This window comes from Anthonomus grandis, chromosome 2 (assembly GCF_022605725.1).
Source record: "Anthonomus grandis grandis chromosome 2, icAntGran1.3, whole genome shotgun sequence".
NCBI lineage: Eukaryota > Metazoa > Arthropoda > Insecta > Coleoptera > Curculionidae > Anthonomus > Anthonomus grandis.
This window is the reverse complement of record NC_065547.1, coordinates 39,284,999-39,310,248: the sequence shown is the minus strand read 5'-3', so window position 1 is coordinate 39,310,248 and position 25,250 is coordinate 39,284,999. Positions and strand designations below refer to the sequence as shown.

Genomic DNA, 25,250 nt, shown 5'->3' with positions numbered 1-25,250 from the left:
TGTAAATGCTTTTCAATTTTATTGTTAGATTTTTAGAACCGACATTTAATTCCTATAACTTATTGGGAGTTAAGTTCTATTCTATCTGTGGAAGCTCCAAGAAATGTATTGTATTTATTAACAAAAAGACCGAAATCTTCAAGAGAAATTCCATATGTCGAGCTAAGTTGCTCTTTTGACCTGGTTTCATTATTAATACCCTAGTTTGTGTCTGCAGACCTACATCCTTTATATAGAATTGATTTTACCGTTGATGCACAACTCAAACAAGATTTCGCTTTGCCCATTTCCCCAAATAATGATGCTTTTAAGGGTTATTTTTTATATATTTCCTCCATTTATAGTGAATCATTTTGTAAGTAAAATCAATGAATAAAATTCATGAATTTTTGAGGTATTAATGGTGTAAAATGGTGCTTTTTAAAACGATTTTGGTATATCAGGTAATACGTTATCAGTTGATCGGTGAAATGAATATATATACAAGCAGTAACCAACAAATGTAAAATTTTATTATTCCTTTTAAATTAACAAGCAGCAATTATTTAAGGAGTTATTTGTTATATTAATCCTGTGAATAACGACTGTAAAATAAATATTGAATTAATGGGCACTAAATTGTGCATATTTGCTTAACATATATGACTATCAGTAGTAAAATAAATTTTATTTGGATTTTTTGAAATGGCGGTGCCAGGTATACTCTTGCAAATCAACACTTTTTGTGACGAAGTCGATACCGGTTTATATAGCATTTTAAATAAATTTCGATGCACGTCATCAAGCGTAATATATGTACATCGTTGTCAGATTTTACATATTCTCCTTTGAACCAAAATATTCTGGAGGTGAAAAATACATGAAAACGGGTCAATTGTTGCTCTACTTAAATACAATTCTATTAGCAAGTCGAGAATTTAAAGATTAAAGAAATGCAATAATGACTTGACAAAATGCAAGTATTGGTGCTATATGTCATTTGTCACCAAAATAATCAAAAAAAGGGAAATTTAAATTTATACCTATAGATAGCAAGTCAGCCGCTAAATTACGTCATACGTGACGTGCATAGAAATTTATTTTGTATGAACTATAAGTACCTAGGGTATGCTTGTGATTCTAGTACAAACATTTTAAAAAACGGACTCAAGAATGAAATAAAAATTTAAATTGATTGAAAAAATACGTTGATATTGATCGAAAAATAATTTTTCATTAAGTATGCTATATTTAAACTACTCAAAAACAAATATTTCGTAACGCCATATTTAAATCCTATGGAGCTAAATCATATATCGACTTATGCTCTACTTTTTTCCTAATTAATGGGATAATACTAATATTTTTTAAATCAATTTTTTTTCAATAATCCTAGATTCTAATAGAATCTACTGTCCCACTTTCCATGGCCAATTTTCATGCTTTTTTTTTACTATCGTCATGTTTTAACATCCAAAAATTGGAAAATAAGGCACAAAAATAAAAGCATTTAGTTTTGTAAGCTTTTGAATATAAACAGTAAATCTCTTAGTTAGCTTTACTTTAAAAGTTCTTTGAATTTCCCTAAAAGAAACACTTTATTAGCAAAGAAACACTTTAATAATTATTTACATTTATTACAGTAGTAAATTTCTACTAATTTGTATGCTTAAGATTAAAATATTTCTTTTTGGGTTAGTTTAACATTGAGTCGCTAAAATTAAAATATTTACATGTAAAAAAAATTTAGTCAGGATCTGGTTTTAGATTTTCATAGAGAGGATATAGTTATTTAATAGGTTCTCGTGACCATATTTGAACAGAAAATTATGAAAAAATTAATATATTTGTTAATTATTGAAAACTTATAATAAAATGTTCTTAGATGAACATTTATTTATATGTTTATTCGCGTTTCGACCTCTATTAGGTCATCCTCAGACTTTAAAAAAAATATTGTAGTTATTTTAAAAATGCTTGTAAATATTTCGATCTAAGAGATTTGTGTAAAAAATGTTTTGTGCAAATGCATTTTTATTATTAGAATTAGAATTTATTAATAATTTAAAAATAAATACAAACTTTCAGGACTACTAGGCAAAACACACAGATATGTGTATGTTTTACACTAGCTAAAAAATAATTAAAACAAAAAAATACATATTTCTTACATACTACAAGCTTATTTTATTTTTTATTTTATATATATTAACATTTTATTTTTAGTTTTAGTTGTTTCATTTTATTTATACATTTTTAAACAATTATTTTCTAGTCATTTTTGTACATACTTTCTTTTACCGATTTATCCGTCATTTTATCTTTGTTTGTGTAGATGTTGTTTCGTATATATATTTATTTTAGTTTTACAATTCTAACTCGTACTTTGTTTTATTTTGGCAATTTATTTTAGACTCATGTTTTATTTATACTTTTTCTGTAAGTTTTATTTATATATATATCATTCGTTTTACCTTTATTTATATAGTTGTAGTTAGTATGTGTATCTATTTTATTTTTATTTGACAATTTTAACTTGTATTTTGTTTTATTTTTGCTATTTTATTTTAGGCTTAAATTTTATTTATACCTTTTCTGTATGTGAGACTTTTTGTGTTTTTACATATGAAGACCACAGGCAAAGAAGGCGCTATGTCAATTTTTAAGGAAATTAAGTTATCAGTGCCATCTATTAGAAAAATTTCAAAAGTTTAACCCTATCCTATCGTTCAGGCTATAAATGCGCTCAGTCGGGAGTAATTTCAATTTTTAATATTGACGAACAGCCTAAAAAGGCGCTATGTCAGTGCGGTCGGTGCTGGGTAAGAAGGCGCTTAGTCAGACTAAACCTTTGCTTTTTTGTTATTTATTTGCATTTCGTAGTAAATTATGGCTTAGTTTGTTTATTTCAACACGTGGTGCTTGATGTAAAAATAATAATTATGTCGGAATCTAAAAGTAATGATGTAGTAGTGCCTGCCTTGAATTTTTCAACTAAAAAAAGGAAACGGTATGGAAAATTAAGTGATGTTATGAAAAAAATCAACTTAAGAAGCCATGTTATTGGCAAAGATTGTGGTTGCAAACGTTACAAGTGCTTTGAAAATGTGCCCGAAGTAGAAAGGTTACAGGTAATTAGACGGTTTAACGAATTAAATTCGGTTGATGAGCAAAATATCTACTTATGCGGTTTAATCACAGTATTACCAAAATATCTACTTATGCGGTTTAATCACAGTATTACCAATGAAACAGAAAAGGCCTCGCAAAACAGAAGAAACTGCTGTACTTCACGATGCGAAGGGCGTAAGACGCACTATAGCCGAAGAAAAACCAACAAAGTTTATTTGCCTGAAGACTTGAACATCAAAAAAATGTTTAAAATATTTGAAGAGAAGTTTCCCCTAATAAAAGTTTCATATGAAACATATCGAACTATATTTAGTTCAGAATTTAATATAGCTTTCCGCTTTCCAAGGTCAGACCCCTGCAATAAGTGTGATTTGGTGAAAATAAAAGGATTGGAAGCTAGTAAACAAGCAATCCCATTCAGTGTTTTACATGACTCCAGAAATTACTGGAAATAAAGGTAGTGACTCCGTTAGCTCTCTACTCCATCATTTTTTATTTAACTTTCTTGGTGAATATGTTCGACATTTGGAGATTTTTTGTGACACGTGTGGAGGCCAAAATAAAAATTACAGTTTAATACGTGCTCTTCATTACATAGTACATACTGAAAAGAAACAAGATTCATTTAAAATAACATTCGCAATCATAGACCATAGTTACATGGAATGTGACAAAGATTTTGGTCTCATTAACCAAAAAATACGTGCAGAATTACCGACGGACTGGTATGATCACTTCAAATCTGCTAGGGCAAGGCGCCCTTTGAAGTTGTTGAAGCTAAACAAGATCTTTTTAGAAACTGGACGTCCTTTTTGAAGCCCAGATATAGAAGAAAATGTCCTTTTTCATCAAGACCGATAAGAGAACTGAAGATTGTGAGAGAACATCCCCAATTAATCTACTTTAGAAACAGCTACAATGGAATGTGGGAATCAAGCCCCATAACACACAGAAAATTTCGACCTAATAAACTGCTTAAAGCTGGAGAATTTAATCTTCCCGATTTGTTATTTGATAGTGAGTTTAGTGTATGACAAATTTTTAAATAGTTTTACTATTATAGGGAATTTAAAATTTTAGGTCCATTACCATTGAGTCATGCAAAGTAGAAAGATTTACAAGATCTTAAAAAATTTTGCGGACCCGAGGCTCAGCAATACTTTGACAGCATTCCATTTTCAAGAAACTGACACTGGCCACCACAAAAATTAATTATTGCTACTATTAATAATTTTAGACAATTAAGATTTTTTTTATGAAAAAGTTAGGTTAAGAATCATAATGTTTTGTAATAATATGACAAAGTGCGTTTTTACCTTTTTTTCTATAATGAGGTGTCTTTTTCTTCTTTTTGTAGAATTTATTTACTAAATATTTAAATTTTTAAGTTTTTAAATATTTATTATATTATCTATATTATGTATTACCTTTGTAGCTACAGCTAAATTAATACATTATTAATAAAAAACTGAAATTAAAAAAGAAACAGTAAAATCCATATTTTTTTAAAATAACTAGTATGCATATTATATTATACAAAAGTTTGTTAGTTATCATTATATAAACTTATTTCTTTAGATATTTTTGATTTAAATTTCAAATAAATGCATTTCTTCATCAAAACTTTTGTGTTTTAAAACTTGTTTAAAAGCTTTAATTTTTAAAGTTAGAATATTTATCAATTTATATTCAACATACAAAATATCGCGTTCTCTACCAGCAAAGTGCAGAAAAGGATTATATCTTTGAAAACATTTCTTGTTACGATATTACAAACTTTTTAATTTTGATATCACATGTAACTCCCTTAATCCTAGTAATTTTGATTTCTGATAGAATGAATCAGATAGATATACAGGGTGTTCCGTTGATCATGTTACAAACTTCTAGGGCAGATAGAAAACGTCAAAAGAAAAACAAAAGTTCATATAAACATGGGTCCGGAAAAGCTTCCTCAGGGAGCTAGAGCTCTTTGAAAATAACCTTTCAAAACTAGTTTTTTTTTAATAACTCCGGAACTACTTTAGCTACCGCAACCAATTTTGGGAGGTAAATTATTGTTAGTACGTTTATTCTTTAGAACCTACTAAATTAAAAAAAAAATATTTACCAGGGGCTTCAGAATCAGGGGGGTATTTGGTAAATTTAGGCCCTTTCCTTAAGACTTTAATTTCTGCCCGTTTGGACATTAGATTATGATGTTCCTATGCTTTTTACATAAAAAAGGTGCTCTTAGTAAAAGTCGGTAAATATCACCGTTTTTGTGGAAATTGACTAAAACCAAACTAAGATACAGCACTTGAATTAATTATTTTAATAATAATAATAATGCTAATTCATTGCCACTGTCAGTATTCTTTAAATTTGTCACTGTCAGTATTTACATGATATTAATTCCCTTTTTAATACGGTTAAGTAATCAACGGCTCAGGGAGACTGGCTCCGTTAAAATAAAACGCCAAGATAATGGCGCGCAAAGGAATATCCGAATCCCAGATTTTGAGGAAGAAGTGCTTCAGCGATTTGAACATAACCCATCAGTAAGTACTCGAGCAGTAGCTGATGCGATGCATGTAAATCATGTTAGGGTATGGAACGTTGTTAATGAACAGCTTCTTTGGCCCTACCACCTGCAAAAGGTGCAGTCATTAGGACCCAACGATTTTATGCCCCGCGTGAATTTTTGCCAGTGGTTTCTTGATCGGTGTACAGAAGAACCTTAATTTCCAAAATATGTCTTTTTTACTGTCGAGGCTTTATTTACAAAAGAAGGCATTTTTAATTCTAAGAATAATCATGTGTGGAGTGAGGAAAACCCTTATGGTATTCATTTTAGGAGCTATCAACATAAGTTTTCGGTCAATATGTGGGCCGGCATTGTTGGAGAACGCTTAATTGGTCCAATTATGTTGCCTCCTCGTTTAACGGGAAATATTTATTAAAATTTTTTAAGAAATGTACTGCCAGAACTATTAGATGATCTGCCCCTAAATATACGACAGAACTTATGGCTACAACACGATGGAGCGCCAGCTCATTTTTCACTTATTGTTCGCGAGTTTATAAATGAAAATTTTGGAAGGCGCTGGATTGGCCTCCGCGGCCACCGCGGTCACCTGGCCAGCGCGCTCACCAGATTTGACACCCTTAGATTTTTTTCTTTAGGGGCATATGAAAAGTCTCGTATATGAAACTCCAGTTGAGTCAGAAGAAGACCTGGTGGCCAAAATTTCCGCAGCTGCTAAAGTAATCCAAACTACGCCTGATATTTTTAACCACGTCAACCTTAATATGGTGCATTTTGAGCAATTAATATTTTAAGTTTATTTTTGTAATACCAATCTTTAATAAAATTTGTTTACGTTTCTAAAATTGTTAATTTGTTGGTTTTTTATTACTCTTAAAATCATTTAAACATTTTATGCCTCAAGGTAATTAAAGTGACAGTTAATTCATTTGAGTACCAATTTAATAAAGTGGCTATACCTTAACTTTTTTTAAACATTTATTTTTTTTTACTCCAGATTTTTTTTTTAATTGTTTATTAATAATAATAATAAGGTAATTCATTTTTGTAACTCATAACTTGCTTTTCGTCAATTTTCACAAAAACGGTGATATTTACCATTTACCGACTTTTACTAAGAGCACCTTTTTTATGTAAAAAGCATAGGAACATCATAATCTAATGCCCAAACGGACAGAAATTAAAGTCTTAAAGAAATGGGCCTAAATTTACCAAATGCCCCCCTGATTCTGAAGCCCCTGGTAAATATTTTTTTTATTTAGTAGGTTCAAAAGGATAATACACGTCATATCTTTTTTTTTGTTCCACCCTGTATACAAACATTTATGTGAAATAATGCGCAACTTAAAATAAAAATCGACGGGTCCGAGCGTTTTCTCAAAAAAATAGTCTCTAATTTTTATCGAATTTAAGCGGAACATTAGGTTGTCACTGTATTCTGAATACCTTTTGTTTAGCGTACCATTTACCTAAAGTCCGCGGTTTGTCAAATTTGATGTAATAAAGAATACAACATTAAAAACTAAACATATTTATTGCAACTGATGTTCAATTTGTTGTCCATTTACTTCAATGTACTTTTGAAATCGGTAAGTAACTTTTAATTGCAAATTTTCAGTCACTTGTGATCTATTTTCTTATTGAATTCTTTGCTTCAAATCAATAACATTAATTGGTCTCATAGAAAATTGAAGCATAGAATTAGTATTGCCGTGGAACTATGGGCAGTTTGTTCAACATCTCTGATGCAATGATGCCAAATGTTTATGTAGAAATGGCAAAAAAAAATACACTTGATGGTATCATAAAAATTTGTCACTTATTTTGACAGGCGCAAAATGATACTATACCTCTTCAATAAATTATTTTCATAAAATATGATCAGATACTCTATAAAGAAGTCACCATTTAAAGTTAAATTAATGTTGATAATGTCCCTATATTACAGAAAAAGGCAAAAACATGGCAATGCCGCTCGATTGCATTGTTGATTCCATCGACACAAGTCACCTTTACCAGTGAAGTCGTCAAAAAATATTTATATGATATATGAACTCTTCATCCGTTTTTTTTAACGTATACTTTATTAGAGTAAAGGCACTATAATATCTAATAAATCTTTTATCTAATAAAAAGCATTTTTATGGAAATTAAATATTTTATAATTATTATAGATTTCTTAATAAGATTTTAATCTACGCTTATGATGACAGTACCATGATGCTATGACAATATCGGTATTTACTTGTGAAAAGATCGGCTTGAATTCCCGTTTTTCTATGTTGCCGCACAAAGGCACAAGTTTTTACCATCGTAATAGTTCACAAAAACACTCAAATGAGACCTTTTTCCTTTCTTGTTGAAAAAGGTCTCATTAGTCTCATAATTCCTTTCAAGAGAATAAGTCTCATGTCATTCTCTTGAAAGGAAATTCACAAATGCCGAAGGTAAACGCAAAGCCGTTTGACAAGATGACATCAGTTTTTTCTTGCGGTGTTGCCATTCAAAATTTTTTAGAAGCGGTTTTAGAAATAAAAATGTTAATGATTTTTTTTTGCTTTGAAGATGTTAATTTTGCGCTTAGAATAAGATATATCTATTTCTACTTTTTATTTTGAATCCAAAATCTAACACCAATAAGTTAAATCAACATCATTACATGCGTTACTATAAAGCTGAAAATTTCCTTTTTTGAAAGTGTGTGTAAACTTGACAACAGAGGATCAATGAATATGTTTGTAAACAAAACACCCCCGTTGTTCCTGTGCACATTTTCCAGTCAGACAAAGTTGTTGTTTACTAATTCTAGTCAATACTATAAAAAAACTAATTAAAAAATTACACTCACATACATATAAAAATTATGTGCATATAAAAAGAGAGAGCTGTTTAGAATATTATTAATATCGTTAATTAAAAAATTCAATAAGACAGTTGAAATATGTCTGTCCTAAAAACACTCATTGAGATGACTTGGATTAAATTAAAACGGTTCCGATTTAAATTCAATATTTATTTTAAAACAGCGGGCAAGCCAAGTTGATCTACTTCTAATTAATACTGAAACAACTTTTCAGTTTACATTTTTTCCCGAAGATGCTAACATCGTTAGCGAAACACGTGTCGAGAGTAAAGTTGGTTAGTGTTAAAACTGTCTCGTAAATTGAGTGTCACACCAAAGGTTTGAACCATAGGACTTTTAGTGCAGCTAAGATACAGAAATTATATTTTAAGTTAGAGTTTAATTAAAAAAATAAACTCCTTAACAGATCGCCTCAAAAACTTAATGTTTTTTTTCTGCATTTTGAAATATACAATTGAAACGATTATTTTCAATAAAACTATATTTTCATTGTTGATCCCAGAATAAAGTGCTAATAAGAGAAGGAATACTAAACTACTCAAAACGAAAAAGGAGCCACTACTCCATAAGCTTATATTCCACGTATTTTGTAATTAAACATAATACAATCACAATGTATAGGCTTCGGCCTTATAGGCATACTTCTAAACTAATTTTTTTGTGTTGGTATACTCAGCAAAAAAATTTAAGCATTTTAATGTTAATAATTCCTTATCAGCGCATATTAAATTTGCGCCTCTTTTTATCAGTCTCAGTTAAGGATGTTACAGTGAAAACATGAATATTGATGTACTAGGTAGAAGAATTCGCCGTAGAGTGTATCTAAATGAAGTTGAAATCAATAGGAATGTAACGTTAATTGAAGAAGGTTATTCTAGAAGAAGAGTCGTAGAAATTTTGAGTGTGAGTCGGGCCACTATAAACAGAGCATGGACTCGGTATTTAATTTATGGCATTATCAGAAGAAGGCCCTATCCTCAACGTCAAAGGGCTCCATCAGCTCAAGAAGACCGTTTATTAAGTGTGAGGGCGATTAGGGAACGAACCACTACTGCACGAGCGCTTTAAAATCAGTTAGCAACCACAACGGGAACCAGAATTTCTAATCAAACAATACGTAATAGACTTCATCAGTCTCAGTTGCGTGCTAGGAGGCTGGTTATATACTGCCTGTTGTTCCCAGACTAGTCGAATAGAGAAATTGTAAATCATTTGATTTGCACAACTTTAAGTCTTATTAATACTAATTAGGCGGTCATTTTGGCTTGCACTAGTGTTAATGAAAAAGTTTAATTATTATCATCTCATATTCTAACACTCATGCTCAACTTCGAATAGCACGGGTTATTAAGTCTAAGGCATCTTAGGCACTTTAAATATTATGAAAAAAGAATGAAACAGATTATTTTCTACGTATACATAGACAAAAACATTCTTGATTGGGAAGAGTATAAAATAATGCGCAATTTTCTTACACAGCCTACACGTAACGAAAAAAACTTTTATATCGAATTTGTGTCACTATCTCAAAATCAAAAAAACTATTTAGGATACATTAGACCAAATGATTGATAAACAAAAAAAAATAAGATAAGATCACATTAAGAACCATTAAGTTATAGAAGTAGGTCAGATTGCTCCTTCGACCAATGATGCCACTTTGGAATATCGAACATAAAATTGGCAACTATTTTGAGCTAAGGGAATTAACTGAAAAGGAAATTAGATGTGTTCTAAATAGGTCAAAGCCAAATGCTTCTGAAGGCGATAAAATATTTTATAAGATAATTCAGCTTTGCAAATCAGTAATAATGTACTTTCTTGGGTCATACATTTCATTTTTGTACTTTAATATCGGAGTTTCCATCATATTGGAAAAAGGCTATTGTTAAACCATGCACTTCACGCCAAGGTCACATAGCGTAAGTTTGTTTCTGACTTGAAACTTATTAGACTTTTATCTACAATTGGAAAAACTTTAGAAAAGCTTATTTATCAGTAAACAATATCGAGTTTTTGGGTCGAAACAGTCTGATCTATGTCCATCAATCTGAATTTTGAAATTTCTACAGTATAACTACGGCTCTAATTATGTTTTAATATGACATTGTAAAAGCGTACGATAGTAGCAAAAATAGAGTCCTAGTGCTACTAAATTTTATCAAGGCATTTGATACGATTGACTATCGCATGTGGTGTGCAAAACTTCGATCTCAAGCAGTTTAAATGAATAATAAATTATCGCCCTTTCTAGTGCTAATCAGAAGGGTTCCGCAGGGCTCTATTTTTGAACCGCTGTTATTCATTCTATCTTCAAGTGGCAAAATTTGTACAAAAAAAGGGAAATTCTTGGGACAGATTTAAACATAAAATTTATCGACTTAGTTGCGCTATCATACTGGAACTATGATAATATAGTACATTGGCCTTATTATTAGAGAGCATATTAGTCTAAAATACTGTGTAATTCGGTAGCTAAAAATTCTCGATCGTCAAAATTTGCACTTGGGCTCTAGCAAAACGCTTTTTGGATAAAGTTTTTTTAAATATCTGTTTGAAAAACCTGGCATAACAAAAGTTGGCCAACACCAACGTTTTCCGTCTACTGTTTAGCGTTCCTTACTTAATATTTAAAAGAAAATGTAAACAATATTTAAATATCACAATTTAGCTTTTTTTTTTAAATTGTATAATTTCTGCTTGTTCACTTTGGTATCGTTTAATCAATTAAAATATTTTCATTAAGTTGTTTTACCATATAAATGCAAAGAGCTATTTTCTTACGAAGGTTAACTTTTAAACTGTTTTCTAAATAAATATAATTTACTAAAAATATATACAGGCTATAGAATCTACAAAGTTTATCGGCTAGAGGGACATTTTATACGCTTAACTAAAAGTTTTTCAAGAGAAAATTTTTAATTTTTTAACAAATATTGTTTTTTTTTAGGCAGGATATAAAAAATTATACATAACCTAAAGAAATTTTCCTTAATACCTTAATAGATATTATATTTTTTGTGGCTTTACATATCGGAAATTTGAATGAGTAATTTTATGAGTTAGCCAACGTTTCGCAATTTTATTTTTGCATCATGAAACAACACTCATAATGAGAAATTTGCACATTGAGAATGGCTGGCATTACTAACATTAAAAAAAACACACATCCAAAAAGGGAGACTTATAAAAACATATTTTAAAATTTGCAAAACAAACGAATTCCATTCTAAATATTAATAAAGCAGAAATTATTGTGACCAGGGCTGATTAGCTTAATACGATTGTAGTAATGCCTTTAGCGGACTACAATTAAAAAGAATCTCGTATTCTGGGCAATGCGTCAACTTACAATAAAATAAAGAATGGTGCTAATGTTTAGACAAATAAACATTTGTTTTAGACAACTTAGTTGAATAACTAATGAATAACTAAAGTATCTTAAAACATCTAATAATATGACACCTAAAATCAATTTTTTTGCCAAAAATACATAAGAATGAAACTCCACTAAGACCAATAGAGTCATTTGAGGGATCTCTTTATAATGTAACAAAATTCTTGTTAAATTTACTTAAAATAACTGATTTAAGTTTAGAAAATTTCACAATACTTAACTTTTGCACAAACAACAAAATAATTTCCTTGATATCCGTCGATAACATAAGTACGACTATTCCAGAATCCAAGTCGGACGAAATTCTAAATGTCTTTAATCAATTTTACACCCGATTAAAATTTACCATACAGAAGGAGAACGATATGTATATATCATCTTTAGACGTTACAGTAATCCGAGACAAAGAGCTTAATTTAGAAACAGATTGAAATCACAAACCAACCTTTTCAGAAATCTTTTTAAATTTATATTCTAAACATCCTTCACAACAAAAAAATTATATTATGATCTAAAAGATAGGTACATCTAATCAAGATTTTCACAAAAAAACGCCGATTATTTTAGAGAAGTCCTTATAGAGAATAGCTACCCAGTTTCACTAATTAACAAAATCCAAATTATGAAAAACAACAACGTACTTATAAATCTGATAATCTTTCCAAATATAGAATTGATGATTTTGATTTTGATTGATGATTTTCCAATAAGAATATCATTTGTTAACAATCTTTTACAAAATTAAAATGGGTCTACTATCAAACGCAATATATAAAGTGCCTTGTGTAAATTGTAATGGTTGTTATGTGTGTCAAATTGAATGATATCCTAAGCAAACATTATATGAGCACAAGAATGACTGCAAGAACTTTTTGATTCAAAAAAATCTAACGGTCTTGGTGGATTACAGGATCAACACAGGACATAACATTAATTTTAACGCAACGGTAAATGTATGTCTTGTGAAAAATTTATTGTTTTTGTGTTTGACCAAAAAGTCACAGTTAGATGTAAGTATTTTACCGTTTTTATTTGTAATTGCAAAAAACCAATTTTACTTTTTATGTATTTTATTATCTTTCTTTTTTTATTAATTAATTGCGGTTTTTTTTGTATTTTATATGTATTGTGTTTTTTTTGTCTACAGCTTTATTTTATAATTACACATTTAATGAATTTAATTTTTTTTGTGTTTTTCAGAAAAAAACTTTTAACTTTTTTAAATGTTACTACAGCCAGCCATTTTCTATTTCAAAATTTCTCCTTTATGGGTTTTTTTTCTAGGGCCCTGATGATGCAAAAATAAAATTGCGAAACGTTGGCTAGCTGATAAAGTGACTTTCATTTAAAATTCCCATCCCACAAAGAACATAAAACATATAATAATTAATATGTTATTTTAATAATTTAGTATAATTATTTTGCTGTTCTAAGATGCATAGTAAGGGGGCAAATAAACCGCACGTTAATAAGTTAAAATAATTAAGAAAAATCTACGATTTTAGCAAATTATTTGTTTAAACTCATTTTGCTTTAATATTTATAAAAGCTTAAAGGTATTTTCTAGTAAATGTCATATGAAAGTGAGACATTTTTGTTTATTTCTTCTACAAAATTATAAAAAATTACAAATAAAAATATGTTTGAGTTTGAAACAATATGTCACTAGATACAAAAATATACCTAAAAGTCAAAAATATTATTTAGATTTTATAAAATCCTTTTACCTCTACTATTTCTGTCTTCGCCATAATCTTTGCCATTCTCTGGTCATTAGAATATTCCCTCTTCTTCTCCTAATCTTCCTACCGACATAATATCAAATATTTATCACTGAAATTTCTTTTTTACTTGCAGATGATCTTTAAATATTAAGCTCCCTTTGTCTAAATTAGACTGCTGGAATCTAAATAACAAAAATTAAAAGCTGCCATAGCTTCTATCTCTTAATAATAAATTTTTAATTTTAACAATAATACACAAAATAAAAACACTGTTGAATAAAGTCCTGCAGTTTTATTAATGCAAATTTAATTTATTTATAAAATGGCATTGTGCTGAAATAACAACAACAAACAGGTGATCTGACCGAAACAGCAGGGCATAAAATAAATATATTAAAATTAAATAGTATATTTATTTATAAATCTATTTTAAAATAAATACGGTACAACTACTTTTAAAATTGGCGATCCGAATCGGTATGAATTTATTAAAGTATATCCATAAAACCGTTTTATACCATTTCAGGTATAAAGATGACCACGAATTCTTCCGATACACCCCAGCTGGTGAGGAAATGGTCACATTTATGGTGCCCGGAGTGCATATCGAGGAAAAACAGTCAAGATGTAACCAGAATAGGTGCGATTTGTTGCTGATTAAGCTGAGAAAGCCGGAAAGTTCCGGGGCTTATCGATGCGAGGTTTCCAGCGAGGCTCCCGCTTATCGTCTGGCATCTGAGACCCATAACGTTACGGTCGCAGGTAAGATTTTTATTTTATTTTATCTTTTTTTCATCTAAGAAAATCCTAGTTTAAGCACATTTTAGCCTAAAGTTTCTAGCACATTTTAGCTTTTTAAAATAATAAATACATAATGACTTCAGACAAGTATCTGGATATAGTTATCCACGGTATCATTAATTTTTTTAAAATTAAAATTAAGTGATTGTTACGAAAATGCTGTCAAATTTTTCTTTTCTTGAAAATTTTTATTATATTGAGATTTCAGATCGTATTTAATTTTTGTAAACTGTGATTTCACCAAATACTACACTGCGCTCCAAAATTAATGCATAATTTTTAAATAAGTCAAATTTAAAATATTTTTTAATTTTAAAACCATAAATATGGTCACATATTTATGGTTTTATATTTATGGCCCATATAGGTCACCGGATTTAATGCCTTTGGATTTTTTCTTGGAGGGACGCGTTAAATCCGAAGTTTATCTTATTGCACCCACAACTAAGTTCATACACGAGCCTTTTAGATTTATTACGCCTACTACGCTTGTATTTGGAGCAAAACGGTACATTTTGAGCAATTTTTGTGATAGAACTTTTCTTGTATTGTTTTTAGTTAATGTTGTTAATGTTTTTGGTGAATTCTTAATTTAACTGAACTTGATAGGAGTGATATTTATTTTTCTAGAAGCATTCTCCTATAGACGATTTCTGTATTTGTAAGTCCTTACTTATTTGTCTTACTCTAATTTTCGGATTTTCTATGACCGACTTTGGTAATGGACAGTCTCCTCAGGAAGCTAGAATTTGGATTCTATGCACAGGCATACGCGGACCACGGACTAGTGATGGTCACGGGTAAATTCATGAACACAGTCTGTGAGCGGATGCAAGTCGCGTGCGGGATAGTGGAGCAATGGTGTCGGAAGTCAGGGCTGTCGGTCAATCCTGAAAAGACCGAGCTCATTCTCTTTACTAAGAGGCGGAATTTGACAGGCTTTAAACCTCCCATTATGTATTAGACTCGCCTAACTTTGAGGTACCAGGTCAAATACTTGGGAGTTACTTTAGACAGCAAGCTCACGTTTAAAACTCACGTAGAGCAGGCAGTACATAAGGCAACAGCCCTAATATGGCAATTACGGCGAACAATAGGTACAAGATAGCGTCTAAAACCCCACGTTCTACAGTGGCTTTATACTGCAGTCATACGACCAAGGATTTCGTACGGATCCGTGGTATGGTAGCCAGCCGTATTGAAGGTCATTAACGCCCAAAAGCTAACCAGATTGCAAAGACTAGTCTGCTTGGGAATTACTGGAGCTATGAGAACAACACCAAACAAGTGGTTTCCAGGGCTGGTACACAGACAGATCATGGATGAAAAGCACCAATTCAGCCGGAGCCGGAGTATACAGGATGGAAACAAATACAGGAGAATCCTTCCCGCTAGGGAAACACACCACAGTTTTCCAAGCGAAGGTGTTTGCTATACTCGAAGTAGCAAACAAACGAGAGGCATTGGAAGGTAACGGGAGGATTTGCATCTACTCCGATAGTCAAGCTACTCTCAAGGTGATTCAGAAACCCAGGGCCAGCTCAGCGCTAGTCCAGGAACGCAGAAACGCATTGGAAAGGCTTGCAGTACACAGGAAAGTGAGACTGAGGTGAGTCCCAGGACACCGAGGTGTCGAGGGCAATGAGCGGGCCGACGAACTGGCAAGACAAGGTTCCGTTAACCCCTTCGTACGACCCGAATCTTGTCTCGGTCTTAGCATAAAACAAATCTCTCAGGCACTTAATAACCCATAGATATATACCAGACTATAACGGCTCTAAAGCAAGGCGACTGCTAACAAAGACCCAATAGAGTATCAAAGACTGGTGGAAATCCTGACTAGGCACAACAGTCTAAACAGGCATCTACACCTTCTTTGTATAAGAGAAAGCCCACTCTGTCCGAATTGCGGTACAGGGGAGGAAACCTCATACCACATACTAGGTATCTGTGATGGGTGGAGTCGCCTGAGAAGGAAAACTTTCGGAGCAACGACACTCCAACGAGAAGATCTTAAAGATCTGGACTGGGACAACGCGCAAGCCTTTATTAAAAGGACTGAGTGAAGACCGCGCATTGGGAGTGGAGGCGTAGGGGTGGGTGATTCTGGGGTTGGTGAAAAGGAATTATTACTAGTACTACTTCTATAACCGACTTGGTGAATGCCATTTTGATTTTTTCTTCTGAAAACTGTTTTTGGTTCTAGTTTGTTTTCGTACTCTACGCTCATATTATGTTCTAATCATTCTCAAGTAAAAATAAACATTGTAATGCCTATGAAAAAACGTGAGAAAAGTTCACTCTTTTTATTTTAAAAAGGAAATACCCACCCTAGACAAAATTTTAATGGAGCTTGGCCGAGATGACAGTATTCCGTTGATAAGTAGAAAACTTTTATGGAAAAGTTTAAAAAATATGGATTTTGCCTGGGAAAAGCATAACCGCAAAGCACTTTTACTGGAGAGCGACGAAATTGTTTGTTGGAGACGACAATACTTGAGAAGTACCAAGCAGTACCGCAGGGAGCAAAAGAAAGTTTTTTATCTTGATGAGACGTGGAGTAACGAAGGTTATATAGTCCAAAAAATGTGGCAAGACAAAAATATAACCAGTGCTCGCCAAGCTTTCATAGAAGGCCTGTCTACGGGTAATAAAGTACCTTCGGGAAAAGGAAAAAGCCTTATAATCACACATATTGGAAGCGAAGAGGGATTTTTAAAAGAAGGTCTGCTAACCTTTGAGTCGACTTGCACAGGAGATTACCATGAAGACATGAACTCAGACGTTTTCGAGGACTATTTTGGTGAAATGATAAAATTTCTTCCGGCTAATTCGGTGGTGGTTATGGATAACGCAAGCTATCATTCACGGCGAATAGAGAAGACGCCAACTTCAAGTTGGAGAAAGCAAGAAATTATCAATTGGCTGACTGCAAAAGGTATTGCGTTTGAAGCAAATTTGATAAAAAAAGAACTGCTGGCAATAGCAAACTTACACAAAACTCGTTTCATGAAATACGCCGTGGAAGATATAGCCGAAAAATATAATATAACTGTACTGTGCTTACCGCCATATCATTGCGAACTAAATCCTATAGAACTGATATGGGCGCAGGTAAAAGGATTTGTAGCAAGACAAAACACGACTTTTAAAATGAAAGATGTTAAGCTACTGTTTGATCAAGCCATTACGGAAGCGACACCAGAGAATTGGCGAAAAGCAGTCCAGCATGTAATTAAGCAAGAGGACAAAATGTGGGATCTTGACAACCTCATCGATCAGACAGTCGATCGTTTAATTATAATGTCAAGAGGTGATAACAGTTCGTCAGATGACGAAGAAGACTACAATCTATTATAATTTAAAATTGTTATACACTGTTCAAAAAGTGCCAGATCCAAAAGTGACATTTTCAACTGTTTTACTCTACATATTATGTTCAATAAATTTGTGAAAAAAATATATTATTCCATTTAAACAAAAGTAACTTTCTAAAATAAAATAGCATTTAAGTACATTAATTATAAGGTAAAAAACAAGTCCCAGTTGCACGCCTTTGGCGAACCGTTTTCAATGTTTATCAGTGGGTAACAATGGGCAAAACTCATAAATTGACCCAAAACCGGGTGGCACTACCTGCAATCAACGAAAAGAAAGAATTTTACATTGAAACTAATACCCAACTAAGGTAGTGGCATAAAATATTGGTGGATCACCAGGTACCACTTTTGCATACCTAATGAGGTTTTATTGCTCTACACACTTCTGAAATAGAGTATAGTTGTTTTTATTTCAAACAACAAAAACACTCACACAAATTAAAAAAAAACCAAAGCATGAACTGGCAGAATCCAACTGAAAATCGCACACGAACTTTCTTTCACATTCGAATGGTAAATACCCATTCGAGTCACTGCTTGCGAAAAAGTGCACATACGAAACGTTCGAAAATACGAAGGTCGATTTTTCGTGCGAAATTCTTCCAATTTCATATACGAATTAGATTCGAAATGTTTCAAAAATACAGGCGCTGGTCCATTACTTACGAGAGAGTATAGGCAACCAATACTACAATTCGGTCGTGAACACGTTGGTTGGGAAAATGAAGATTGGGCACATGTTATGTTTAGCGATGAATCCAGATACTGTCATTTTTTCTGACGATAGATAGAGGACGGCTTACTGCATAGACGCAAATTACAGTCATTTTAGAAAATCATGTGGTCCCAGTCGCCCTCTATGTCTTATATATAATGCTTATGTACGATATTGCGCGGCCACACATGAAAAGTGTAGTAGAAGAGTACCTGGAAGAGGTCCAATTCGTTTTAGCCACATAGAAGCCCGGATATGAAAATAAAGAATGAAATGAAAATATTAAAAAGTAAATCAAATAAATAACGATGAAAATATGATGATAAAGCACATGTAAAGGGATATTATGAGCACATGACTGCGAATGTTGCTAAGATCCCCAAGCAACTCGAATAAGCTTTATTTGAGATTTATAGAAATTTGGGGTCAAACAGTCCTATCAAAAAAGGCTCCTAATTATTAGTATAAGGTTCAAGCCGGTATAAATGCTAGAGGGAGAAATACCCGTTATCGATTTTTTTTGGATGTCACAATTTATATCTTTGTAACAGAATTATTTGATTTATTTTTTGGTATAAAATTTCGAGAACACATTGTGTATTAGTTAAGAAATGGTCCAGACTTGATGATTCAGTTTTTATAATTCTCATATAGATCAGGAGGTAAGAAGTTTAAAATTGTTCTAAGTTATACACACCAGGGTTTAAGTCCATGTCAAAAAAATCTTGTTATTCTAAAGGGATTTGCCAGCATTATCATATAAGTATCGTATGGTCATCCAAGATTGAATCTAGATAATTTTTGAACCAATAACTAGTATTATCACCACATATTAGGCTGAACAAGAATACTACACGCTAGAGATCTCAACATCAAGTAGACAAGTATAGTCCTGGAATAAGAAGATCTAGTATAAAGCTAATTTCTTTAAATATGTCACAAAGAAATAATTAAATTTGGAGTAAATCTGGATCATAATTGCGAGGATTTTTATATTAAAAAAAACAGGAAAAAGATAAACGGATAATAAACTTTTTGATACATTTTAGTATTTTGGCAATGGGGATTTCCAGTCTTAAAAAATATAGTTCCACAGAAAATAGATAATCAGTAGAAATTATTTTTTAACCCCAGGTAACCGTGATTAAAATATTTTAAAAACTAAACCTATAAACTCGCATTCTGGTTGAGAAAATATATGGAAAAAGTCTTATTGTCATTATTGATCATATTTAAGAAACATAAGGATCACCAGGCTAAGAAATCATGGATTAGAAAGAATAGAATGTAAAACAGGGCATACTAATATTGAAGGTGATAAAATAATTGTTCTTAAAAGCTTAACAGTCAAGTAAGTCAGAAACTTTTTGTTATTAATCACAGCAAAAGAAAAAAAGGAATGTGTGGCCTATAAAACCAGATGAACCCTATATATACCTAGAAAATCTTTTTGTTACCTATAATCAAATTTTGAGACATTGTGGATCAAAAATCCAGAGAATATTGTATTAATGAAAACTGATAAAATAGGAGTAGCAACATTTCTAGAAGACAAGCAGCTATTTAAGAAAAAACAATAATATATATTTAACATTCTCCTGGTAAATTTCTGGGTATTTGAAGTATAAAATTTTGGAGAGCAAGAAAAACAAATAGTAAAATAAATTATGTAAAAAAACTTATCCTTGATTATCTATAATCAAATATAAGGAAATTCTGAGTCATTTGTCTAAGCTATCCTGTAAACATACCCAAACATAAGTATATTCCCAGAACAAAAAGATTTATGATAAAACCAAATTTTAAGAAAATAATGAAATTTAGAGAAAATTTCGAGGTTTTTGGTTTATCATTTCGACGGTTCTTATATAAAAAGGAGGAAAAAAAATTAAAGCAATAATAAACTTGTTCATAAAGTTCCACATTTTGGCAACGGGATCTCCAAAGTTATGTAAATGTTATTATAATATTTTAGAAACAAAATATATAAACTCGCAATTTGTATAAGAAAATATCTGATTGTTTCTTCTTGAATCTTCAGGACATCATTGATCATATTTAAGAAACATCAGGATAACCACATTAGGAAATCATGGATTAGAAAGAATAGAATGTAAAATAATAAAAGGCATTTAGAGATAACATCTGTTTTATTGAAAGTGTTAAAATAATTGTTCCTAAAAGTTTATTAGTCAAATGAGTCAGAAACTTACGCTTTTTGTTATTGAGGACAATAGAAATTGAGGAATTGCTGAGCTTAAAAAGAAAATAATAAATCAGGTGCCCTCTTCTAACATTCAATAACAAATAATAAAACCTACATGTCCCTAAAAACTTATTCTTGATCATCAAAGATCAAATATGAGGTAATTCTGGATCTTTAGTCCAAGCTAATCTGGATCAACTGCAGGTAATACAGTAGTTATTTCTTAAAGATTTAACTAATAGGTCTTAATCTGCTCCCTTTTAGAGCATTACAATATGTAAAATTTTTTTTTTATAAAACAAATAAGAAAGCAAAACCAGTTGTATTTGTAACCAATTTCTATTAAATTATTAAAAAAGCAACCATTTAGGATTTTAGGATTTAGTAACATTATACAGACCGATGCTTAACACGAATTCTCAAATAAGCCGTTGAATAAACATTGCTGATATTTACGTATATTTTGCATTCACTAACAATATTATTTGACATTTTAATTGGTAATCTAACACAACAGATTAATTTACATCACATTATCTTTAATTGAGATTTTTCAACAGTTATAACAAAAAATCTAAAGAGAGAAAAACATTGTTACAATTTTTAATTGGAACTTAATGAAGCTAGCTTACCCGCATATACCAAACGTAAACATTCTGAATAAATAGTATTTATAATCTTTTATTCAAGATTGCATCTAATTCCACAGACTTTTCAGTGATATGCTAGAATACGACGCTAAAATAACATTTAAACTAAGGCTAATTATTCTAAGTTGCAGCCACACTATTAAAGTTTTATAATTGCATTTTAACATAGAAGTGTATGTATACTCATTTGAAATGCCTACCTGTACTCTCGAGACTTTAAATCAAATTTAAATTCTAAGTGATTTAGGCTAGACATTTTGAGATTGAATTTGATTATCTTGGCTAGTTTTCTATTATTTTTAGGATGTTTTTAGGTACGTTATAAAAAAATTAATTGGGTTTTCTAGCTCTACCTGAAGAACCACCTATGATCGATGGTTTGAAAAGCACATACACTTTGGGAGAATCTATGGTAGCTACGTGCACCTCTGGACTAGGAGATCCTAAGCCACATCTTAAGTTTTATATGAACAAACTGCCAGTAAGTAAACATTAATTAACATTAATAAAAAAACAATAAACATTAAACATTAATCAACCGCTGTTTTTGTTTTTTGTTTTTTTTGTTTTTGTTTTAAAGTAACTAGAATATTTGGTTTGGTACCAAAGACGGATGATAAATTTTTTTAAATTTATATATATTTTTCGTATTCTTAGCTTTAAAGATATGAAAGGCTTTTTATACATCTTTAAATTTTAACTGCTATATTATTATTATAAACACTAAAAGGTATAAAATATATTTTCAGTTGTTAGTAATATAAAAATAAATGGTGAAAAGCTTTAATTCTGCGAAGAGGCACGTAATTTAGGGGTAGTAATATATACCGAATTAAATGTTAAAAGCCATATTAAAAACCTTATTCAAAAAGTATATATTTCATTAAAACAATTATATAATTGTCCTCAAATTTTAAGCGTCGAATTAAAAAGAAAGCTATGTGAAACCCTTGTTTTGTCTCACTTTAATTATGCAGACATAGTTTATGGCCCGTGCTTCAGACAGAGTGACAAGTTTCGAATACAAAAAATCCAAAATATGTGTTGCCGTTTAATATTTAATATTGGAAAATATGATAGCATATCTTATAAAATTAATAAAACTAAATGGTTAAATATGACAAATCGAAGGCTATTAAATCTTGGAATCTTTTTTCATGGACTTATAAATAAACGCAAATATATTTCAACATACTTCATAGAAAAAATCAAGACCAATGACAGTGTATACTCTAAAAATACTAGAAATCAAACAAAGTTCGTGATTCCTAAACATAAAACAGCATTTTTTCAAACAAGTTCTTTCTATACCTCTATTCATCTTTATAATTCTTTGCCCGATTATATGAAAGTATATACAACAAAAAAATTTAAATCTGTGTTAAAGTCTATAATAATGAGTAAGCAAGTACAGGACTATAATTTGACCCACCCCTAGTCTGTCGCCTGCTGCCCGGAGCGTGAAATTTTCTCAGTAAAGTGACTATTTCTTTTTGATGTTATTGTTTATTTATTTATTTTTTGTTGGGTATATTACAAAAAAAATATCAGGTTCCTTTATATTTCCTTTTTTGTACATTTTTTTTTCTTTAATTACTGTTAACTACAAGTTAAGACTACATTATTTAAAGTGTGTTTCAAGTGCATAATTATTTGGCACATGTGTGTTATTTAGCATTTAATGAAATCTGTTAGAGTTGAGTTTGAATAGCCCTAGGCCAGACTTCGCCAACTGATAGGTTAAGAAACATATTATAATATTATGTAATGAATTTTTGCAAATAAAAGTGGTTTATTATTATTATTATTATTATTATTATTATTATTATTATTATTATTATTATTATTACTATTATTATTGTTTTATAAATGATTTCTTATTATAGAAAAAAAAACTTAAATTACTTATATTAAACAAATATCTTATGATAACCAAACAAATGAATTTTGAGTTGAAAAACCAACACGAATAACTCCTATGATATAAGGAGACTGTCACTCCTCAATTTTCTGTAAGCCTTGTACTAACACATATCTTAAATCTTTATTTAAAGCATCCCCCTTTTTAAGGGTAAGATAATACAGTAATTTAGTTATAATTCTTTATTATGAAATTATTCCAATCTCACCGATAAGGGAAGATATTAAAAGCAGAAGTGTTTCTAATAAAAGAGACTAACAACTTGCTTAGAAAATTATTATTACAAAGCAAATGTTTGGGCATTACTTTGTGCCATCCTCAGTGCGACTATAAAAATAAAGTTGTATGCGATTGACATTAAAATTATTAATCTATTTATGTATTTTTATTAAAATAGAAACTATAAGATGCATATAGACAACCAAAATAATTATTTTAAAATCAACGAACAGTAAAGGATTATTTGTCATACTACTTTATATTATAGAGATTACAATTAAAAAAAATAACATAACATAGTAAGTATATTTATACTGACATTGATTTTAAATGTAATGGGTATATATTTCTTCGCTTAAATTTAAATAAAACTCCATTAAATGAATCCACCCATTTGCTGGACTTGATTCGATAGATTTTAATTCGATACAAAGCAGTACTGGAATCATACTTTTTTAAATTTACTAATAGAATTTATTATTACGAAATGCATTAAAGTAATGAGATGTAAAATTTTATATATTCTTAATCAGGATACTTACAAAGATTTAAAAGGACAGACCTTACTTTTTGCACAAAGTGCAATGTTGTTGTTGCAATGCTGGCCTATACATACAAGCCTACGCTGATGTTCTGGTAATCCTTTGCCCAGGGAAAGACGCCGTCTCAATGCGGGGCCCTATGATTAGAGCCCTGCGTATGGTAGACATATGATGCCTCTCGGGAGGTCTCAGGATTAACCCCAAAAAAGCAGAGCTCCTACTATTCACAAGGAGTTGTAACTTTGGCACGCCCTCTGTTATATCTCTAGGTGGCGTGCAGCTGCATTACTCCAGGACAGTTCGATTTCTGGGAATCAAGTTAGATCCCAAACTCTCCTGGCACGATCATGCAGATACCAGAATGAAGAAGGCCACCTGCGCACTATGGGCCTGCAGGCGGGCTTTCGGCAATACCTGGGCTCTGTCTCCTAAGATCCTCCACTGGATCTACTCACGCATTGTGAGACCTCTTCTCACATACGGGGCTATCGTTCGGTGGCCATGTACGGAGAAAGCGAAAATTCGTGCTTAACTGGACAGAGTCCACCGTCTTAGATGTCTCAGCATAACGGGTTCCACGCGGACGGCGCCAACTAGAGCGCTTGAGACTCTGCTGAGCCTTCCGCCTCTGGACCTCGTTGTGCAATTCGAGGCAATGAGGACTGCGTACAGTCTATACGTCCTCGGCGAACTACGTGCTGGCGAGACCGGTCACGCAAAAATTTGGTCACGGGCCATGCAGGAATGTCCTCTCCTTCTGATGGGCAGTGACTGCATGGCTCCAGTGACTGTGAACTGCGAGGGATTCGTGACGCACATTGTAGGCAGAGAGAAGTGGCAGCATTCCAACAGACCTGCATTGCTAAATAGGGGGACCATCTGATACACAGATTGCTCCAGAATGAATTTCAGAGCTGGATCAGGGCTTTGTGGTGGGATCCCACATACCAGTAGGGCATACTCGCGGGGGGAGCACGCCACTGTCTTCCAGGCCGAAGTATTCGCTGTATTAAAATGCGAACAGAAAATCCTAAGCTGCGAACACCGCAATACAGTCGTGTCAATATGCTTGGACAGCAGAGCTACCATTAAAGCTATCACGGCCGTAAAGGTAAGCTCCAAGCTTGTACTAGAGTGCATAAAAGTCCTGAAAAAACTGGTACAGGTTGGATGCACGGTCCAGCTCTTCTGGAT

At 31.7% G+C, this 25,250-nt stretch overlaps 1 protein-coding gene across 1 annotated transcript in view; it reads left to right on the top strand.

Annotated features, from left to right (window-relative positions):
• LOC126750177 (uncharacterized) overlaps positions 1 to 25,250 on the top strand; it is a 226,461-nt gene that overhangs the window by 164,428 nt on the left and 36,783 nt on the right. The window contains exons 3-4 of the mRNA XM_050459707.1: positions 14,149 to 14,384; positions 21,722 to 21,855. Of these exons, the coding sequence (XP_050315664.1) occupies positions 14,149 to 14,384; positions 21,722 to 21,855 (370 nt within the window). The remainder of the gene's footprint in view (positions 1 to 14,148; positions 14,385 to 21,721; positions 21,856 to 25,250) is intronic.